The sequence below is a fragment of the Penicillium alfredii genome (assembly GCF_028826965.1).
Source record: "Penicillium alfredii strain IBT 34128 chromosome Unknown utg000009l_segment0_segment0, whole genome shotgun sequence".
Lineage (NCBI taxonomy): Eukaryota > Fungi > Ascomycota > Eurotiomycetes > Eurotiales > Aspergillaceae > Penicillium > Penicillium alfredii.
The window spans coordinates 2,424,141-2,444,633 of NW_026622706.1; the positions used below are offsets into that span (position 1 = coordinate 2,424,141).

Below are 20,493 nucleotides of genomic sequence, written 5' to 3' on the forward strand. Positions count from 1 at the left end.
AAATCGATAAATCCACGCAATTCGTGAGGGAGAGAGGTGGTCGTGGTCGAGGTGTCAAAGGGAAGTCGATGCCAAGTATCGATAACGAAGCCTCCTGAGATAACGCCGCGCCCACGCGTGTCCGCTCCCTCGACTCGACACTCGCGGCCTCGCAATTTTTGCAGCCTCCAGGAACCTGAATCGACTACGAAATTACATCTTTATTACTCTTAAACTGATCTCGACACGAATACTACATCATGTCGTCAAAGAACGAAGGCGAGCCGGATGAAATCACCGGACAAAGTGCTCTCCCCAGTGCGTACCCAAGCCACGCCAGTTTGCGTTGAGTTGGCACAGCTAACATCTCTGGTCTAGTCTCGCGAATTAAAAAGATTATCCAGCTAGACGAGGACATCGTTCAATGTTCGAACAATGCGACTTTTGTCATTGCCATGGCTACCGTGCGGCACACCATCTGTCTTTCCTTGAGGACCGACTGACACCGCGTCTAGGAGATGTTCATTCAGTACCTCGCAGAACAAGGACATAATGTCGTCAAGTCTGAGCGGAAACCACGAAAGACCGTCCAATACAAAGATCTGGGTTGGTTGTCCTAACCGGACTCTAATCGAACTAAGAAACATGCTGACACCCAGCAGCTACGGCAGTATCACACATCGACAATCTCGAGTTTCTTGCCGACGTGATCCCGAAGACCACGACCTATAAGCAATTCAAGGAGAAGAAGGCGAAGGAGGCGGCGAAATCGGGTGATATGGAGAAGGGCCAGCGCACTCTGAACGGGAGTGTACCCGGGAACGTGAACGGTGCAGCACCAGACGAGGCACCTCCACAGGCAGAAGAGCCGAAGACATCGCCGATAGTTCCCCGGACCCCAGTGGTCCCAGTCAGTGCCTTGATCGCGGATCGCACGGTTGAGCCTGCGGCCAGCCATGACCCGGATATCGAAATGAAAGATTGACCATGGGAAACTGGTCTATTTTATTTGTTTGCATTTGGAGTTTATGGGGTTGGCGAGTTGGTTTTGGATGGTCGCATTGGGATCACATAGAGAATGAACACGGGCATCAGCGCCCGTTGGGCAAAATCGAACAAAAGGTGAATACAACAAAACCCAGTAGAAGAAGAATATTATACAACAAATAATAGCAATATTTAGCAGTAAATTATCATTTAATTCGCAGAATATTTCGCGGAAGAGGACTAAGCAGCGTGAAGGAGTACTTGGGGCAACGGGCCAATGACAGGCCCCGTGATTCCGATCGCTAGCGAAAGCTCTGGCGACTTCACTTCCGACTTCACCCCCATCTCCCTCTCTCTCTCCGCCCACCCACTCCCCCAACCCGCAATTGAGGTTCCTCGAGGTCAATCCTCTCAAAAATGTCGCTCTCCTCCGCTTCCAGCACTCTGCTGCGCACCTGCGCTCGCCAGCAGCTGCCCACCGCTCGCGCCTCCGTCGCCTCCTGCCAGCGGAGGGGAGTCGCCGATGCGAAGTCCTCGTTCGAAAGCCCCTTCGCCAGCGCCAACGAGCGTGGCTCGACCCTGAAGATCCCCAATTTCAGCAAATACTCCTCCGGCAACTCGCCTCGCTCCAACCAGGTCTTCTCCTACTTCATGGCCGGCTCCCTCGGCCTGGCCACCGCGGTCGGTGCCAAGGCTACCGTGCAGGGTAGGTTCTTGACTTTTTTTTGAGTCGATGCTATTTCAATTCATCAAGAAAAAATGAATCTTGATAGATTGCAGGGATTTTCAGCGGCAGGGCATTGGAAACAATAAAAATCACTCGGTAGCTAATGTGCGTCCTCTTCTCTCTAGACTTCCTCGTCAACATGTCCGCCTCCGCCGATGTTCTGGCCCAGGCCAAGGTTGAGCTTTCTCTTGGTGCCATCCCCGAGGGCAAGAACGTACGTGATTCGCGTCCCCGCAAAACTCCGGTGCATCCAGACAAGTCTAACATCCCTCTTCTACACAGGTCATCATCAAGTGGCGTGGCAAGCCCGTCTTCATCCGTCACCGCACCCAGGATGAAATCAGCGAGGCCCGTGATGCCAAGTGGGAGGGTCTGCGTGATCCCCAGGCCGACGAGGACCGTGTGCAGCGCCCCGAGTGGCTGGTCATGCTTGGTAAGTGGATTTTCCGCGCAGATCCGGTCGAAGAGCCCTCTGATAATTCCAATGCTAACATTCTCTCTCTTTCTTCTAGGTGTCTGCACCCACCTTGGTTGTGTCCCCATCGGTGAGGCCGGCGACTTTGGCGGCTGGTTCTGCCCTTGCCACGGTTCCCACTACGACATCTCGGGCCGTATAAGAAAGGGCCCTGCTCCTCTGAACCTGGAGGTGCCCCAATACAGCTTCCCTGAGGACGAGGTCCTCGTGATCGGTTAAGCGATTCGGTTTATTTGATTTACCGTTTTTGCTCCTATCCCCAACTATAAGCCGATTATGTCTCGTTAGATCCGTGACCCGTGGGTGGCAGAAGATGGGAGGACGTCTATCTGTCGTGTGTATGTGCCTGTGTGATTTCCTTTTTCCATTTTTTTATTAGACAGAGCGGCCGTGTGCGTCTTGTCAAGATTAAGAGACCGTGTTTTAATATGGACAAAAAAAATGAGCCTCTTCTTTGCCTGGTGTCCATTGGTCTGCCCCCCAACTCGATGCGAGTTCCGAGATGCCCTCGCCGAGTATCCCGCGGTCTCCTTGAGTACATACTTGTGTTCTATATCTTTGTCCTCGTGTATTGCCTAGCCATGAGATTTTCCTTTTGTTTCTCCATTGAAGTCTTGGTAGATTTCTCGTATATAGTAGAAGACTCCGAAAATGAACATATCCGTACTCGTACATTCGATTTCTATCTCGTGCTAACGAGATCTATTTATCTGTTTTTCTTTCTGTACAGAAGACTGTCACCCAGACACGGGGTATACAATGCAAAAAGGCCGATGCCACGATGAGCTCTCCCAAGTTGGGAAGACATGGGCTTATAATCACCTGTCATTTCAATTGGGTCGGAGCAGGGCAATCACCAAACCCATCACGGTCGCACCAGCGGCAGCGCTTTGAATGGCAACAGTGGTGAGATCGCGCTGAGAGAGGGCAAGGCTGCGATCGCTGAAGAGCTCGTGGGCAGCCTGGCGCCAGTATTCGAGAGAGACGAACGGAGACGGGATATCAGAGAGACGGGAGTGGAGAGATTGAGACGGATGGGCAGACGTGGTGGGGGTAGTGTCGGCAGGGATTTCGACAGCGGCAACAGGAGCATCCTTGTTAGCAATGAGCTCAGTAGAGGTGTTTTCAGAGGTAGACTCCTCGAGTGGAGCAGCCGTCGGGGTCACCGAGAGCGCGGCACTACCGCCAGCGGCAGCAGCTTGGTTTAAGGCCTTCTCCTTCTCGATGGCCTCCACAACTTTGTCCTCGAATCCCTTGACCAGTCGCCGTCGGCGCCAGGGCTCGACGGCGATCTGGAATATCAAGAACAGCAGCACGTTCATGCCCATCAGCCCCCAGGTGCCCCAGGTACTCATGCGACGGATCTTGTCGGACCACACCTGCTCCTCGTGGTATCGCGAGAGGATACTCTTGCTCAACTGCGCTGCGGCCTCCTCGGCCTCGCGCTCGGCCGCGGACAGGGCTTCTTGAGTCTCGGTCTCGGCGACCTCATTGGTGTGGTCATTCCGGTAAAGGAGGGTGAAGCGCTCCAGATCCGTTGGGGACCATGCGTGCTTGCGCTGCAGGAGCTCGTTGACTTCGCGCTGCGACGTCGAGCGGCGGGTAATGGCCGCGCTGTAGTCTTCCTTGGCTTGTCGGACGTGGGCGCGGGCTGTGCGGAGTCGAGTTTCTATGTCCACGAAATACGATGTCAGTGTCTGCCATTCCTGCGTTGCCGCTGATTGAAGGAGAAAAAAAGAATGTGCTGCGTACCTTGGGTATGGATCTCATTCTTAAGAGCCTCGATACCGGAATACCCCGTGAGGTCGTTCAGGCGTTGGCCAGCCACGAAGACATTGGACTGGAGGTTATCCATCATCGCACTGAATTGTTTGGACATTTGGGACCGGCGGCTCTCCAGGTATGACGGGAGGCCACCGCTCGGGGTACCATCCGCTTGCTCTTTGCGTTGCCTGAGCTCCTGTTGATCCAAATGGATCTTCTCGGGATCCTTGGCTTGTAATGCTTCCGCAACTAGGTCTTTCTCTGCCTCCATGGAAAAAGCAGCGCGAGGAGCCCCCGCATCCACCTCCGGGAATGGCGTCGCTTTGCCCGAGTCGACCTCTTTCACGTCCTGCGCCACGTTCGCGGGATCGGCAGCCCCCTTATCTTTCTCGTCAAAGGCGGCATGGGACCTTAAGCTTGAGCGGAATTGGCATTGTAGGCATACGGAGAAGGGCCGTGGTGTTGGCGTCCTGACGGGGAAGGCATTCGGGGTTGTCGGATGGTATGGCACTCGCAACGGCCGGGAGGATGTCCGTGTGAATTGTAAGCTAGACCGAATCGATCGCCGGAACAGCAATGGCATGGACTGCATGGCCGATATCAGGACCACGGGCCAGAGGTGGCGGGGATGGAGGTTGGGTGCAGGAACTCAGTGCACGGAAGTCGGACTCGGCTCGGCGCTTATCAGATGGAGATTGTCCGGCTGCCCTCGATGACTATGTTGCTCCGAGAGAATGGACCAAAGGAAATTTATTCCTTGAGTAGTTATGCACTGAGATTGATTTTTATTAGATTTCAGGAATCTGTGGTCAAATTCTCGGTTTCTTCAACCCGATTCGGTGCTATCTGGTGTGGAATATATAACTTGGACAGAACGACAAATTCACTGGATTCAACATAAAATAATCCGTTCAATTCTACTCAACCCCCCCCCCACAATCTACAGAAACTTGTCACAATACTCAACTATATATACTTGTGATTGAATAACATTCGCAATGTTAAAACCAAAGTCCAAACGACGGGGGCAAAGATAGAACCCGAATCTCAATAGTACATAGAAATTTCCTTCATCAGAATCATAATGATATCGTTTCCAAAGTGTGTTTACAATAATAACAAGCGAAGCGCATAGCAGAAAAAAAAGCAACGAAAACCGACCGAGTAATCATCAGTGGCAACATGGCTCACCAACTCTGGTGCCTTGTTCTAGTTCTGACTCTGCACCTTATTGTCGCCCCTCACGGCCTCGGCATAGGTCGGCGGCGGCGGGGCATTTCCCTGGGCCTGTCCACTGCTGCCGCCAGCTTCTTGTCGTTCAGGGTGGCTGGGGCCTTGAGGATTGACGGTGCCGTATGATCGTTGGGAGGGATGCTGAAGAGGCTGGTGTGAGACATAGTAGTACGTCACATTTCCGTTCTCCAAGTCCCGTCGCTGACTTGAGCCGCCGGGGATGGGCTCGTAGACCACTTCGTCATAATCCGGATCGGGATACTTGAGGATGATGTACCATGCGTGGATGAGTCCGGGGATGTAGCCCAGGAGACAGAGAGCCAGGTTGATGACGGAATCGGCGGTGCAGACTCCTGATTTGATCCAGACTATTTTCCATCCCCACACCCTTGTGGTTAGCACCAGACTCGCTTGATCGCCATGACCAGAGGAGACAACTTACCGGCAATCGGCGGAAAGAAGACGGCGAGGACCGCCAGGAAGATATCGGAGCTGCACATGACTCTTACACGCTGAGTTTGGTCGCCTGCAGAATACAAAAAAAAGTGAGTGATGTCTCGCAGAGTCAATCGAGATCGCGGCGCGATGAGGGTGGGAGTTTTGGATGAGTCGGATTTGGCAGCCTGGGGATTCGGATGACGTGTGTCACGTGACACTATGGGGGTGAACCGTTGGGTTGATATGGCGGTTCTTGTATCTACGTAGTTTGCAGCTCCTTCCGCTGTTTCAACCGTCGACTTGAAATCCCCACTGAGGAGCCTCCAATGGCTCTTGTCGGTTAGCCAGGCACATACAGTATCTACGAGAAATGGCCTTGGAAGCCGAACCCCCGACTGCTCGACGCGTCGATGCTCTGCAGACTCCGCAGGATCCCCTCGCATCCAACCCTCTTGATGCACGATAGCTCACATGCCGACTGTATATCAATTTTGCGCAGAATGCAAGGTCGGAGGATTACCGTGTTTACCGTGTAATTTTGGGATTTTGGGGGACGGGCAGTGTGATAGCGATCGACGCTAACGGGTCCCCTAGCGAGGTTTGAGTGGAGGAACGAACCACGCCAAACACCAGAGAGGATTAGACAAACGGCACAGGAACACACCAGGGGGGCTCGAATGTGCCCGAGAGAGTAGCAGCTCCGACGCAATTTTGATACGCACTTGGCTGTAAACACCGCGACAGGGCCCCCCCTTGAGGCCTCAGCCCTCAAGGAATCCACTGATTTTCCCAAGTTGGCGCTTTGTTGTTTCATGTTCTTTTCTAATTTTCATAATTTTCATTGTTTTATATTTTGATGTTTTGATATTTTTACATTTTACATTTCATGAATTAACGCGTTTTTTTCTTTTTTGATTACCAACGCTCGCAGACGTCTTCTGTCCCCCCTGCCCCAGCCCTCTAGCCCCAAAGCCCAGACCATCTCACCTCTGCTCTTCTCTCTTCTTCCTCTCTTCCTCTTCGTCCGCTTTCTTTCTTTCAATTCGATTCAATTCAATCCAGAGCGCCTCCGGGGCTCGGTTGACCTCTTTCCCTGCCATTGCGGGCACCGTGTCACTCGTTTTATCCACTTCGCTTCGCGTTTCTTTTTTTTTTTCTTTCGAGCTTGAGCTTCGGTGGCCTGTGGTCAACCCTTTTATTTCGTCAAATTTTCGTCTATTGGAAGCCGACATGCGATTCGTGTCCCCCTGAACGTCTCCCGATTGCACTTGACACATTCCGCGCCAACATTCCCCGGACCTTTTCTTGGAGGGAATATCAAATCGCAAGGACGTTTCAGGATCCGGGTCCGACATGTCGGGCTCCTGCATCTCTCTCTCGGGCTCGTCTGCTTGTCCTGCGTGGGACGATGCCTCAATATCGACCAGCTCCACTAACATCAAGACCTTGTAAGTGGAATCACGTCTGATCGCGCCCAAGATACACCTGCTGACCAGGGGTACAGTCCATTCCTCAAGGATGTCTCGAATCTCAAGCAGTTCGATCAGAGTCTGAGTGATTATGTCAAGAAAACATATCCCAGATCCCAGTAAGTGTTGATGACCGGGCAATGGAGTTTGCGACTCTAATCGTGACTGGTAGGTATGTCGACTTGTTCGGGTGCGAAGGCTTCAACTCTAGCGCATCAGAACACTACTATGCCCAATACACCACCAGCGTTGTTTGCAGCGGTCTCATCCAGAGCTCGAAAGGTGACTGCCATTTATCCAATGACCAATCCAAGCCCCTGTGCGCCGAATCATGTGCACAGCAAGCCACCAGCGAGCAGGAAATCATGGTGAATTCGGAGCTCTGCCCGACAACCACCAAGGACTACGTGAAACAGATCCGCGCCGACTTTGAGGTGTGCGCTCATCCGGCCGACTCCCTCACCGGAACCTGTGTTTCCGGATCCAAGAACCAGCCCGACAACTGTGGCTTTGCTTCGAACACCATGGGACTCTGCACGTACTGCGAATCAAAATCCTCAAACTCGACCGATAGTTGCTGCGCCAGCGCCAATGCCGCAAGTCGATGCAAAGGAATCACCGTTCCTAGCACCACGTCTAGCCTGGCGCCCATCGTGCCGTCATCAACGTCGAGCTCGGCTGCAGGTGCCGGCAACGCAGGACATGGCTTGTCTGGTGGCCAGATTGCTGGTATTGTGATTGGATCTGTTGCGGGCGCCGCCATTTTGGCCGCCCTGCTTGCCCTGCTCTTGATCTGTCGACGCCGTCGGCGCAGCGCCCAGACTGAAGCCGCCCTCAACCAACCGAACCCGCAGCGAAGGGGTTCGCCATCCATGCACCAAGCATCAAGTCCCCAAGAAACGTACAACATGGTCCCTGGGGGCCGTGTTGCGCGGATGTCTGCTTTGCGCGAGGTTCCCAGCTCTTCACCGGCTTATTCCCGAACGTCTGCTGCAATGTTCAGTGGAGCCAAGTACAGTGACTCGTCGGACTCGGAAGCAATGGGTGCCAGCCCTGGGGCCATGTCCAAAAGGATCCCGCCTGTGACTGGAAAGCGCCAGGGTTCGCTCTCGAGCAGCTCTGCTCTGGCTGGACTGGACAGTGACAGCTCGCCTCTTTCGGGCACTGCCAACCAATACTCGTCCCCAGAGGGAGTGACCAGTGGCCAGTCAGAGCAGCTGTCATATTTCCGCGACTACTACTCGCAAGACGACATTCATGCTGGAGATCAGGTCGCTGTCCTCTGGGCCTACTCTCCCCGGGCGGGTGACGAATTCGAGCTCGACCGCGGGGAGATGTTGAAGGTGATTGGCATTTGGGACGATGGCTGGGCCACGGGTGTCCGTCTGCCGGAACGGGCGGAGGACTATGACATTCGCCATCGCGAACAGCGCGACAGCGGAGTCTCCAACGGTTCACAGCGGCCGGGCCCTTCGCCTGCGCCTTCGGGCGAGATCAAGGCATTCCCCTTGGTCTGCATCTGCCTCCCGCAGCATTGGCGAAAAATCATCGATGGTGGGCAGGAAGATGAGGAATTTTGAGCGCGGGCAACTGTCTTGTTTCATGCGGAATTACGCCTTGACGACAGCGTGTTGATCATTCTCTTTCGTCTCGCCAGCCTCTCGATGAGCTGATTCGATGCGTTTCCCCCCTTCCAGGCTGGCCATCCTCTTCTCTGGCGATCCCCAGAGGCGCCTCAATGCTCGTGTTCTTTTTCTATATACTCGTATTCGATATACCCCTTCCTTTTATGGCGATCGATCTGCTCGTCTTTTACCCTTTCCTTATATCTTTCCGCCTTTTTTTATTTCTTTCTTTCCTCTCCGTTTACTCGGGTGATACCTGTGGAGCCGGACGCTGGCGCATCGGGCTCGACGAGGCGTGAAGACTTCCTTGCGAAGCGCACATCTTGTCTGGTCTTTTTTTCATGTACATCGGTCATGTACTTCAGGTGCTACACCGGTCCGGATGGATCAAGGGATCAATTCTTCCCCAGGTTTGGTCTGATATCAGGATACATATAGTGCGCGCATTAATGTATGTACATAATTAGACTCAATCTTATTCAAAAAGTTGGCCTGGTTTTTCCCTACTAAAAAGGTAGCTGCCATCCCTGTTCCATGGAATGACTCGCGACCCACCGTGGCTTTCTGGGTAAACGCGCATTCGGTCCGGTATCTGCGGAGATAGCAAGCTGCCGACGATTTCGCCATTTGCCTTTTTACTAATCCAACCAACAGCCCCTCTCGTGCCGTGATAGTTTAAATAATGGCGTGTTCTCCAGGAGACTTCTTCTTTCTGTTCCTGTCTTTGCTCACCAGTCATCCTCGCTGAGAACAAAAGAAAAGGAGATCATGTCTTCGCCCAAAATCATCCTGTATACCAACCGCGTCTGTCCCTGGGCCCACCGCGCCCATATCGCGCTGAAGGAGTCCGGCTTGGAGTATGAAGAGGTCACCATCGATCTCAACAAGCCGCGTGAGCCCTGGTACCTGGAGGTCAACCCGGTATGTGTTTCTTCTTTTCTCGGGAGAATGATACATAAGTAGTTACAAGACCTCTGCTAACATGGATTGCTTCTTTTCTTTTGTTTGTTGTTTAGCGCGGTCTCGTCCCCAGTCTTTCATACAACGGCAACATCATCACAGAATCCGGCATCGTCGCCGAGTTCATTGCCAATGCCCACCCTTCGCATCTCCTGCCCCCCTCCGGCCCCGCTGAGAACGCATTGTACCGTGCCCGCGTGGCGTTCTTTGTCGACGCCTTCTTCAGCAAGGTTGTCCCGCACTTCTTTGCTAGTATCCGGTCTGCGTCTGAGGCAGAGCGTGATGCTGCTGCCGAGCAATTGGCTACTGCCGTGGCTAAAGAGGTTGAGCCTCTCCTGGCGGACTCGGAGGGCAAGGGCCCGTTTTTTGGGGGGAGTGATAAGTTAACTCTGGCTGAGGTATGTATAGAGTGTTTTCCTCCCCCACCTGCCTGTAAGAAGGAGAAGAAGAAGAATGAATGAAGACATGACTGATGATATAAATGCAATAGGTCCAATCGGGCTCGTTCCTACTGCGTATCCTTGGCTTCAGCAAGCCTGAGCATGGCCTTGTTAGTGCTAAGTTGCCGGCGTTGCTCGAGCAGACGCCGCGGTTCAAGCGCTGGGCTGAGGCGACTGTGAGCCATGACAGCGTCAACTTTATCTGGGAGGAGAAGGCTGTTGCGGATCGCATGCGGGCCAAGTTTGCGCCGAAGCCTTAGGCAGGTGGTTCTTATTGTTATGTTTTTCTCTAGCTTATCCGAGTATTGAGGAGCAGAAACATGTTGGAAGTATGTGCCGGCTACGTCATGGCATACTATGAATCTTGTCACTTGATCTAGAAAACTACCCATGGACAATTGGACATGTTGACTCAACTCGACTGATTTAACGTTGCAGATGCATTCTGTGGGAGATACAGCCGCCCCATTATTCTGTCCCGCATTGCCAGATGGCATGCAGCTTGGCCCCAGTGTATTGCCAGGTGGTGTGATCTCCGACAACCCTAGTGCCCGTCTCAGGTACTGGACACCAGGGCTTGTCTTCAAAGCCAATTGTATTGATAAGACTGCCGTATAATATGTGTAGAATATTGAATTGTATCCGTCGAGACATAAGAAATTTCCAGGTCTCAAATCCTCTTCCTGTTGATCCCCATCTTGTTTATCCATAGGTGTCCCGGCATCACGTGCGCCACCCCCACCAAAACACCTGGGCAACAGAACCCCTCAACCATCATCGTCCCCCATCTCATCCACCTCCGTTTTCCTCACTCCCGCTTTTCTCCTGGCTTGTAAGTTCCGGTGTTGTTTCTTGATTGGAAACCACCCAAGAAACTTGAGCAGCTCGAGCCGTGCCCCCGCCATCTCCGGTCTCAGCTAACAATCGCATGGCAGCCTAGGCGACCGGTCGTCCTTTTTCTTGTTTTTTCGTCTTCTTCCCATATACACACAGCCATCATGTCGGTGCGTATCAGATCCCAATTCCAGGATCTTCAAAACATCCCTCGAAACTGACTTGCAATTGTCGCGCAGCTCGCATCCGGGTATGTCATCTATTGCCGCCCGCACCGCCTCCCTCAACCCCTCCTGAAACCTCCAATGATTTGACTTACACTCCCCGCCCCGACAGTGTTTCGATCGATGACCAGTGCATCACGGAGTTCAACAACTTCCGTATGAGCCACGGCAAGACCAAGTTCATCATCTACAAGATCTCCGACAACAAGAAGAACGTCGTCGTCGACGAGGTTGGCCATGACCAGGACTACGAGGTCTTCCGCACCCGACTCGAGGCTGCCGCCGACAGCAATGGCAAGCCCGCCCCCCGTTATGCAGTCTACGATGTCGAGTATGACCTCGGCGGCGGTGAGGGCAAGAGGTGCGCTCTCCTTTTCTCTTTTGGTTTCCTTGTCTGTAGTATACTCACCTGTTTTTCCGTGCTACAGAAGCAAGATCATCTTCATCTCGTGGGTGCCTAGCGACACCCCGACTCTGGTATGTTGACTCCTGCCACGCGAATGGAGACTTCACTGGCAACCCACTGACTTCCCTTCTCTTTGTTAGTGGTCCATGATCTACGCCAGCACCCGGGAGGTCCTGAAGAACGCCCTGAACATCGCGACCTCCATTCACGCCGACGACAAGTCCGATATCGAGTGGAAGGCGGTCCTGGCCGAGGCCAGCGGCGGCAAGGCTGGTAAATAGATGACGGCGCCGGCGGGGTCCGGGCCGCGCGACCGATAGGAGTTTCCTCTCGTCGGCACGGCGGAACGATCAATCTATCATCTTCTCTGCACACCTTTCTCCCCAATTTTTCTTAGTTGCAATGCAAGACCGTTACGACTTGGCCGTTTCTTTTCTTCTTTCTTCCCCAAGAGACCTACATATTTTCGCTTCAACCGCTGTGAGATGCGCCTTCAAAATCTCGGGATCGATGGTTTTGTCGGCGAATAGTGTTGTGTTTGGAGATCGACTGGACTCGAGAGACAAATTGTGTCAGGAGCGAATTTGGTGTAGAATACTTCGGTTATTGGACAACCTGGAGGGTTTTCCCCATAGACATGTCGACTGGTTCGTGCGGAAGTGGCTAAAGATTCCGGGGGATCGAGAGTGGCAGCAGGTGAAGCAATTGAAAGGGAGAGAACAGTAGTAATCACCAGATAAACAGCAACATATTAGACCAGACAAGACCATGGAATATCAAAGGGCGAAATCTGCTGAGAATGAAGCCGACGCTCACTGGCAGCGGGAGTGGCCACGGGCCAATCAGGAGGCAGTCAAACCCAGACCACGCTAGTGCCGGATCCTCGCCTTTTCCACCTCAAACCACACTGCGTCTTCTCTCTCCAGCCTCGAGACCCCCCTCCACTCTCTCCCTTTCTCTCTCCAGTGCCCCCTCTCTGGGCTTTTAGAGTCTTCTCTTGCTTTGGACTACCCCATTGACTTGATCTCGACGTGGTACCGCCACCTCCCACCTGCCGCACAATGTTCCTTCGCTCCGTCTCGCGCGCTGCTCCTCGCAGCACCGCTGCCATCCGCTCGGGCCCAATTGCTTCCCTGAATGCTGTGCAGACCCGCGCCTCCTCCGACCATGCCATCGCCAACCCTACTCTCGCCAGTATCGAGAAGCGCTGGGAGGGCATGCCCCCTCAGGAGCAGGCCGACCTGTGGATGCAGCTCCGCGACCGCATGAAGGTGGACTGGCACCAGATGACCCTGCAGGAGAAGAAGGCCGGTATGTGATGACTGCTGGATGTCTGGATTCGTCGTCGGCTCGTTTTTCTGTTTTACCCTGGGACTTCCGAGGAGCGACTGCTCGACCCATCCGACATGCCATTATTAGGTTTCTTGGTCTTCCCGTTTCGCTGATACCATCATTTTTCTTTTCTTGTCTACAGCCTACTGGATTGCTTTTGGTCCTCATGGTCCCCGGGCTCAGGCCCCCAAGGGTGAGGGCTGGCGGATCCTCTCCAAGGTGACGCAGCTTACTCTCGCCTCCGTCGCCGTCTTCTACGCCGTCCACGCCTTTGCTGGCAACCAGCCCAAGACCATGTCCAAGGAATGGCAGGAGGCCTCCAACGAATACGCCAAGGTATGGATTCCTGGAATCTCCTTTTTCATTCTGGCTGCGACGATTCTCGATTGTTGCCAGCGTGTCGAGTGGCCGCTCACCAATATCTTTTTTCTTCCTACAGAGCGAGAAGATGAACCCCATCCACGGCATCAGCAGCGAGAACTACGAGGGTCAGGGCTTCGTGCAGAGCCCGCCTCTCGAGAAGTCATAGGGTGGGCACGGTGCCCGACCGGGGATGAACAGGTGCGGATCTCTGCGCCGGGGCGTTGGCCTCGCCTGTTCACCATTCTTTTATTTTGTGGCCCAGCATCCGAAAATGCGTTGTATCCCGTACTGTGCTATAATCAATGTATCTCTTCTGTAGCCATAGAGAATATGTTGTTTTTTTATTTTTATTTTCTGGTGTATAGCTCAGGTCGGGCGTGTTGCCCGGAGCAATTCGGAACCAGCGGATGCGGAGAACACCCCTGGCATTGCTCTGGTGAGTAGGACTATGCATCTATGAATATGCTGGCATATCGAGTACCAAATCAATGCTTGCGATTTTGATTCCTCGATAAAATTACTGGTTCAAACCATTACTAGTTGTCCTGGAGCATTGGTCTCCCCAAGTCGTTTCATCGGGATCATTCTCCAGGGCGCTCCAACACCCACGTCAGAGATTTCCGGAGCTTGCAGCTGCCCCAAATAAGGCCGTGGGGGAGTGTGCAGCGTCAATGAGTATCACCACAATAAATATATCAACCTATATCCAGCCTAGACTTGATTCTATACAAGATACCCTTTTTTTATGGCCAGCCCTGCAGACCCTCTTCATCGTTGAGGGTTCCCTGCGTCCGGATGCCAAGCCGCCCCGGTGTGTGCGTGAATTCCAGGGCAACGCGATGAATCTCCAACCACCCGGTCAACAAGAAGGAAGAAGAAGAAGAGGGAGAATAGAACAGAGATTCAATCCAAGAGTGTATATAAAATAAATCATCGGAGGAACAAGAATGGTTGTCGAGGAAGCTCGGTTCATCACGGGAGCATCGGCAAAACCGCCCCGGAAAGGCTAAGGGCGACACCGACCACCCAAACTCTCTCCCTCGCCCGTCCTCTTCTTCCTCTTTTCTCCCATCCTCACCTTGCTCCCCTTGAACCTCATCTCCTCCCCCCAACACCTCCATCATGTTCAAGAGGTAAGTTTGTTCGATCATTCTTTTTATATCTTCTTCCTTCTCTCCTTATACTAATATTTTTCTTTTTTTTCTGCAGTGGTCTCGCCCGGACCTTCGGGAGGGCTGCTTTTGCCCGTCCGACCCCCGTCGCCCGCGCTTTCCAACCTCTCCGCACCAATGCCCTGCCGGCCCTGTCTGCTCGCCTCGCCAGCTCCGATGCCGCTCAGGCTGGCAAGATTCACCAGGTTATTGGTGCCGTCGTCGACGGTACGTGTTGGCCCCGACCGTGTTCACCCTGACGGAAGAGAAGGGATTTGGGGGACCTCGCGAAAATCTTTTTCCTGGTCCCCCATCCATCTCCCACCCCATCGCAATCGATCTCAATGCCATCTCCTGCATTCTTTCTGACGTCCTGCTTTGTGATTTTACAGTGAAGTTCGAGGGCGAGAAGCTCCCTGCCATTTTCAACGCCATCGAGACCCAGAACAACGGCCAGAAGCTGGTGCTCGAGGTTGCCGTACGTGCCCACCCTGATTGGACAACCATCCATGTCGGTCGCAAAGCTAATCCCTGCCTATAGCAACACTTGGGTGAGAATGTCGTGCGTACCATTGCCATGGACGGTAAGCTTTCTTTTTCCATCTCCCCTTTGCTTGTCCCTGTCGTGGCCAGCGTGTCGTGCCCTCGCCCGAAACAGAAGGGGGACCCACATGGCCCGACCGACCTCACCCCAAAGCTTGAAGCTAACTTATCTGTTAAAAGGTACTGAGGGTCTGACCCGTGGTGCTGCTGCCACCGACACTGGTGCCCCCATCACCATCCCCGTCGGCCCCTCCACCCTGGGCCGTATCATCAACGTCACTGGTGACCCCATTGACGAGCGTGGCCCCGTCAAGGCTACCAAGTTCTCCCCCATCCACGCCGAGCCCCCGGAGTTCACCGACCAGTCGACTGAGGCCGAGATTCTGGTTACCGGTATCAAGGTCGTCGACCTGCTTGCCCCCTACGCCCGTGGTGGTAAGATTGGTCTGTTCGGTGGTGCCGGTGTCGGCAAGACTGTGTTCATCCAGGAGTTGATTGTAAGTGCTCATTGTTTTCTACGTATCTCCGTACTCGGTCGCTGACTCCATCCCAGAACAACATTGCCAAGGCCCACGGTGGTTACTCCGTCTTCTGCGGTGTCGGCGAGCGTACCCGTGAGGGTAACGACCTGTACCACGAAATGCAGGAGACTGGTGTCATCCAGCTCGAGGGTGACTCCAAGGTCGCCCTGGTGTTCGGTCAGATGAACGAGCCCCCGGGTGCCCGTGCCCGTGTTGCCCTGACTGGTCTGACCATCGCCGAGTACTTCCGTGAGGAGGAGGGACAGGACGTGCTGCTCTTCATCGACAACATCTTCCGTTTCACCCAGGCCGGTTCCGAGGTGTCTGCCCTGCTGGGTCGTATCCCCTCTGCTGTCGGTTACCAGCCCACCCTGGCCGTCGACATGGGTGTCATGCAGGAGCGTATCACCACCACCCAGAAGGGCTCTATCACCTCCGTCCAGGCCGTCTACGTGCCCGCTGACGATCTGACTGACCCTGCCCCCGCCACCACCTTCGCCCACTTGGACGCCACCACTGTGCTGTCCCGTGGTATCTCCGAGCTGGGTATCTACCCCGCTGTCGACCCCCTGGACTCCAAGTCCCGTATGATGGACCCCCGTGTCATCGGTGAGGACCACTACAACACCGCTAGCCGTGTCCAGCAGATGATCCAGGAGTACAAGTCGCTCCAGGATATCATCGCCATTCTGGGTATGGACGAGTTGTCTGAGGCCGACAAGCTCACCGTCGAGCGTGCCCGTAAGCTCCAGCGTTTCCTGTCGCAGCCCTTCGCTGTCGCCCAGGTTTTCACTGGTATCGAGGGCAAGCTGGTCGACCTGAAGGACACCATCCGCAGCTTCAAGGCCATCATCAACGGCGAGGGTGACGACCTGCCCGAGAACGCCTTCTACATGGTTGGTGACTTTGAGTCTGCTCGCGCCAAGGGTGAGCAGATTCTGGCTGAGCTTGAGGGCCAGTAAATGTAATTTTGTCATTTGCTAGCTAGCGCCGTCTTCCTCCGCCAAATCTTTGTTTCCCCTTTTCTCTTGTCTGCCCACATCCTCTTGTGTTTTTTTTTTTCTTCCTCTCTTGGTCTCCGGTTTCTTCAATTTCCTTTGTTCGAACATCCCTTTTGTCCCCCGTGTGTCTTTCTCCCCCTGCCATGTCGACATCATTTCTCCCTTTTCGATGCGTGTATAGTACTCGATCTTAAAGAGAAAAGAAAAAAACCAGAAAGGGATTGTGATTTGTCGAAATCTGTTGCTTTTTCCTTTCCTTTTTTCTTCAAATGTTTTGTCGGCGTGGCGGGAGACTCTGCACACGAGGATGATCTGCGTTCTGAGAACTCTTACTTCTTTCCCCTGAACTGGGAAAAGGAGTGAGAGGAACAAACAGGAGAATGGACTGATTCCTTGGAGAGCCCATCAGAGGAAGGGAAAGTATGGCAGGGAAAGAAAAAGTGGATGGAACTCGAGAAGAAGGGTGGGCGATTTGATTTGGGATCATCCCGGAGGGTCAAAACAACAAACCCCCAACAAGCAAACGAAACAAAAAAGACGTGCATGTCTATCTTAGCGAGTTGATGAGATTCCTTTTTTTTTTAACCCTCTCTCTCAAAGCTGGCGGTTCTCGCGCTGGCTTGTGTTTCATTATTGTGTGTGTATTTACAGTTGAAATCCATGGATTCCTGGTGCCTTTTTCTCTTCTTTTTAGATTTTGTAGGTCTCTCTCTTTCTCTCACTCTCTCTAGTAGCCTCTCGGAGCATATATCTCCTATACTGTTCTATGTGTAGTTATGTGTTGTCTTGAGACGCTAACTGGTCTTGGTTGGCTTGTGGATAGGGGAATGCGAGTAGAGCTTGGTAGATGTAGTTGCTTGCATGGTTGATAAATCGTAGACGGCAGTACTCGAATCAACAAGAACATGTAGCTTATTACTTGAGCACATGTATTGCATCTCTAAGACCAACAGGCACTAATAGATGGATACGGTTCTGATTTCTTGGGAACAGATAAAATGGCTCGTGATGATCGGCAGAGACAGACATGAGGAACGCGAATCTAACCAAGCAACACATTATATGGTACGAAATAAACTAGAAGAGGATTGGCTCGCTTTGCATTCGAAAGAGGGTGAAGGAGCTTCTTCAACACTACAGGGTTTCTTCCAATGCCAGGACCTATTGCCGAAAATTTTAGTTATCAAAAGCACCGACGCAAGGAAGGACACTTGCAAATGCAAGTTGCTAATAACTCACCAGAGCAGTCCGGGTGGGAATGTAAACCTGGACGAAATTGCCCCGTCCATTCCACGGCATATCAGTCGTGAAGAAGCGCGTCTCCTTGAGGTTGCGGCCCAGTCCACCAAAAGCCGAGTCGTCCGTGTCCAGGACGATGCGGTAGGTACCAGGGACGTCGACGCCAACCCGATAGTCCGTGAAGCTGGAGGTCGGGTGGAAGTTGAAGATCCAGAGAAGGCCGGCACGCTCAAAGACCAGGACCTTATCGCCTTCGTGCTTGAGGCTGATATATGCTTGTGCGGCGTGCAGCCAGCCGTACTTCTCCTCGGTGAGCTGCATGGCGCGGTCGAAGTCGTTGAGGAACCGGTACCGCAGCAGCGAGTCTTCGGTCAGGTTCAGTTGGCGGCGTGCGTACCAGAAGGAGTTGCCGTTGCCGGCGCGAGGGAAGTCCAGCCACTCGGGGTGTCCGAACTCATTGCCCTCGAAGTTGAGGTAGCCCTCGCCGCCGAGTCCGTGCGTGACCAGTCGGATCATCTTGTGCATTGCCATGCCGCGTTCGATGACCGGCGTGAACTCGGTTAGCACTGACATATTTGTGTACATCTCTTTGTCGCACAGCCACATCATGAGCGTCTTGTCTCCGACCAGCCTGTTTCGAGTAGAAGTTAGAGAAGAGGGTTCATTTATGGGCCAGTCATTGTTCTACTCACGCTTGATCATGGCTTTCGGCATATGCGATGGTCTTCTCGCCGTGGCGCCGGTTGGTCAGCGTAAATGATAGGTTGCCAATGTCCCATTCGCCGTCCGATTTCTCCTTCAGGAGCTTGATGTACATGTCCGGGATTGCCATGGCAAGACGGTAATCGAACCCGACACCTCCCAGCGAGTGTGGCAGACACAAGGCTGGCATACCGGATACGTCTTCCGCCACGGTGATGCAGTCTGGGTAGAGATTATGGAGCATGTTGTTGGCAAGAGTCAAATACGTGACTCCCTCTTCATCGACAGCAGGACCAAAGTACTCGTGATATCCACCGGAAAAGCCTCTAGAGATTGTGTCAGCGATAGCCCAAGCAACAACCGATAAAAGAGATGCACGTACGTTCCAATGCCGTGGTGTAGATAGAGCATGCTAGTGACTCCATCGAACCGGAAACCATCAAACCTGTATTCCTCCATCCAGAATCGGAGGTTACTCAGAAGAAAGCGCAGCACTTCGTGGTTGCCGTAGTTGAATAGGCGACTGTCCCACTGGTCATGCCGGCCCTTTCCACCCTCGTGGAAGTACAGATGGTCTGTCCCATCGAACATATTGAGTCCATCCAGCACATTCTTGGACGCATGGCTGTGTACGACATCGAGTAGAACCACAAGCCCCAAGCTGTGTGCAGTGTCAATGAGCTCCTTCAAGTCCTCGGGGGACCCATAGCGACTACTCGCCGCGAAGAAGTTGTTGACCTGATAGCCGAAACTTGCGTAGTAGGCATGCTCCATGACAGCCATCAGCTGGATTGCATTGTAGCCCAGGTACTTGATACGAGGCAGCATGTTCTTGGTGAATTCCTTGTACGTGGCTACTCGGGTCTCTGGCGACGAGATCCCGACGTGCGCCTCATAGATGCGCAGGCTTTCAGGCTTCTTGGGCCGAGGGTGCTGGAAACTGTATCGTTCGTTCGCAGGCGGGTTCCAGAAAACAGCATCATATGCTGGGGACACGCTCAGGTCCTGGACCACGCGCTTGATCCATGCAGGGAGTCGGTAGATGCGCTCTCCACTGGGAAGTACCATCGTAATCTTTACAATTTTAAGCATTTATTCGTCGTCATGAGTGGTAGGGACTGACCTTGATCTTACTGTCGTGGGGAATCGCGGGGACCCCATCCTTGGCCGGCACCGTGACCTCCCAGATGCCAAAGGAGTTCTTAGCCATGGGGTTGGCATTGGCATTCCAATTGTCTGCCAGTCTCAGTAAAGCCCTTCAAGACTGCTTCTCAGCACCGAACGTACTGAAATCGCCGACTAAAGAAGCCTCAGCCGCATTAGGTGCCCATTCCCGGTATGTGATGTCGCCATTTGGCTGTGTATGGAGACCGAACGTTTCATAACCCTGAGAGCAGATGGTCAGTTGGGTCTCAACTTCCAGGGGTATAGACGATCAATTCACCTTGCTGAACTTGTCCAGCCCACCTTCCGTGTCAGTGATGGTCTTGGCCCAGGTCTTTACCAAGCTGTATCTGCGCTTCAGCGCATCACGATGTGGTTCCAGCCACGGATCCAGCTTGAGAACACCGGTTCCATCGGGTTGATCAGCTGTCTGGGACGCCATGACAGCTACAGAAAAGATTGGGGTAGAGCAATGGAGGAGGAAAGAAGAAGAAGAGGAGATCCTGCGGGGGGGACCCAAGCGCTCAACATGTGACATCAACCCCTCTCAACGCTTTTTTCTTCCCAGTTTTTTCTTGCTTGTCGATGGGATCGTCCGATGCTGATACCATTAGATTTTCTTTTTCCCTCTGATTGACGAGTGTCTTTCGCAGATGCTGTCTCCATCTTCGGAGCTCTGGTGGGGGTGTGGAGAGCTCAGGCTGCTTCCGGAACCGGCGTCAGGTACCCCGTGTGACGTCCGCCATTCCAACTCGCCACCTGTTTCTCTGAGGGCGATACAGCAGAGGCAACGGATCAAGACCAATTTTTGCGCAGACTGCGTCGCATTATTGGTCCTTGATGTTGTCTGGCTTTTTTGCCTTAGTTTAACTTTACCCGCCTCCGCTACGGTTACTCGGTCGCCTCTCAACTGCAA

At 53.3% G+C, this 20,493-nt stretch overlaps 10 protein-coding genes across 10 annotated transcripts; 7 read left to right on the top strand and 3 right to left on the bottom strand.

Annotated features, from left to right (window-relative positions):
* Nucleotides 1-239: 239 nt before the first annotated feature.
* NUU61_006822 (histone-fold domain-containing protein) lies at nt 240-964 on the top strand (the record flags this gene model as incomplete). The annotated part of the gene is made up of 4 exons (XM_056657349.1): nt 240-297; nt 358-443; nt 495-585; nt 642-964. The coding sequence occupies 4 exons, from the start codon at nt 240-242 to the stop codon at nt 962-964; spliced, it is 558 nt and encodes a 185-aa protein (XP_056510149.1).
* Nucleotides 965-1,383: 419 nt separating this feature from the next.
* On the top strand, nt 1,384-2,387 carry rip1 (ubiquinol--cytochrome-c reductase catalytic subunit RIP1; the record flags this gene model as incomplete). The annotated part of the gene is made up of 4 exons (XM_056657350.1): nt 1,384-1,672; nt 1,819-1,907; nt 1,976-2,126; nt 2,206-2,387. 4 exons carry the CDS (start codon nt 1,384-1,386, stop codon nt 2,385-2,387), a joined length of 711 nt encoding a protein of 236 aa, XP_056510150.1.
* Nucleotides 2,388-2,998: 611 nt separating this feature from the next.
* On the bottom strand, nt 2,999-4,524 carry she9 (putative mitochondrion biogenesis protein (She9); the record flags this gene model as incomplete). The annotated part of the gene is made up of 2 exons (XM_056657351.1): nt 2,999-3,837; nt 3,921-4,524. The coding sequence occupies 2 exons, from the start codon at nt 4,522-4,524 to the stop codon at nt 2,999-3,001; spliced, it is 1,443 nt and encodes a 480-aa protein (XP_056510151.1).
* Nucleotides 4,525-5,141: 617 nt separating this feature from the next.
* Nucleotides 5,142-5,665, bottom strand: NUU61_006825 (putative stress response RCI peptide; the record flags this gene model as incomplete). Its single annotated transcript, XM_056657352.1, has 2 exons — nt 5,142-5,533; nt 5,608-5,665. The coding sequence occupies 2 exons, from the start codon at nt 5,663-5,665 to the stop codon at nt 5,142-5,144; spliced, it is 450 nt and encodes a 149-aa protein (XP_056510152.1).
* A 1,291-nt stretch (nt 5,666-6,956) lies between these two features.
* On the top strand, nt 6,957-8,652 carry NUU61_006826 (SH3 domain protein; the record flags this gene model as incomplete). Its single annotated transcript, XM_056657353.1, has 3 exons — nt 6,957-7,051; nt 7,108-7,191; nt 7,245-8,652. The coding sequence occupies 3 exons, from the start codon at nt 6,957-6,959 to the stop codon at nt 8,650-8,652; spliced, it is 1,587 nt and encodes a 528-aa protein (XP_056510153.1).
* Nucleotides 8,653-9,465: 813 nt separating this feature from the next.
* Nucleotides 9,466-10,357, top strand: NUU61_006827 (glutathione S-transferase family protein; the record flags this gene model as incomplete). The annotated part of the gene is made up of 3 exons (XM_056657354.1): nt 9,466-9,618; nt 9,714-10,055; nt 10,148-10,357. 3 exons carry the CDS (start codon nt 9,466-9,468, stop codon nt 10,355-10,357), a joined length of 705 nt encoding a protein of 234 aa, XP_056510154.1.
* Nucleotides 10,358-11,095: 738 nt separating this feature from the next.
* NUU61_006828 (actin-binding ADF family protein) lies at nt 11,096-11,842 on the top strand (the record flags this gene model as incomplete). The annotated part of the gene is made up of 5 exons (XM_056657355.1): nt 11,096-11,101; nt 11,171-11,181; nt 11,268-11,516; nt 11,584-11,632; nt 11,702-11,842. 5 exons carry the CDS (start codon nt 11,096-11,098, stop codon nt 11,840-11,842), a joined length of 456 nt encoding a protein of 151 aa, XP_056510155.1.
* Nucleotides 11,843-12,622: 780 nt separating this feature from the next.
* On the top strand, nt 12,623-13,422 carry NUU61_006829 (cytochrome c oxidase subunit IV family protein; the record flags this gene model as incomplete). Its single annotated transcript, XM_056657356.1, has 3 exons — nt 12,623-12,872; nt 13,036-13,229; nt 13,333-13,422. 3 exons carry the CDS (start codon nt 12,623-12,625, stop codon nt 13,420-13,422), a joined length of 534 nt encoding a protein of 177 aa, XP_056510156.1.
* A 956-nt stretch (nt 13,423-14,378) lies between these two features.
* NUU61_006830 (F1F0 ATP synthase subunit beta) lies at nt 14,379-16,433 on the top strand (the record flags this gene model as incomplete). The annotated part of the gene is made up of 6 exons (XM_056657357.1): nt 14,379-14,389; nt 14,466-14,635; nt 14,800-14,885; nt 14,949-14,991; nt 15,131-15,447; nt 15,504-16,433. The coding sequence occupies 6 exons, from the start codon at nt 14,379-14,381 to the stop codon at nt 16,431-16,433; spliced, it is 1,557 nt and encodes a 518-aa protein (XP_056510157.1).
* A 1,173-nt stretch (nt 16,434-17,606) lies between these two features.
* On the bottom strand, nt 17,607-20,019 carry NUU61_006831 (1,4-alpha-glucan branching enzyme GLC3; the record flags this gene model as incomplete). The annotated part of the gene is made up of 7 exons (XM_056657358.1): nt 17,607-17,633; nt 17,712-18,342; nt 18,404-18,739; nt 18,796-19,487; nt 19,537-19,649; nt 19,701-19,800; nt 19,858-20,019. 7 exons carry the CDS (start codon nt 20,017-20,019, stop codon nt 17,607-17,609), a joined length of 2,061 nt encoding a protein of 686 aa, XP_056510158.1.
* Nucleotides 20,020-20,493: the final 474 nt, after the last annotated feature.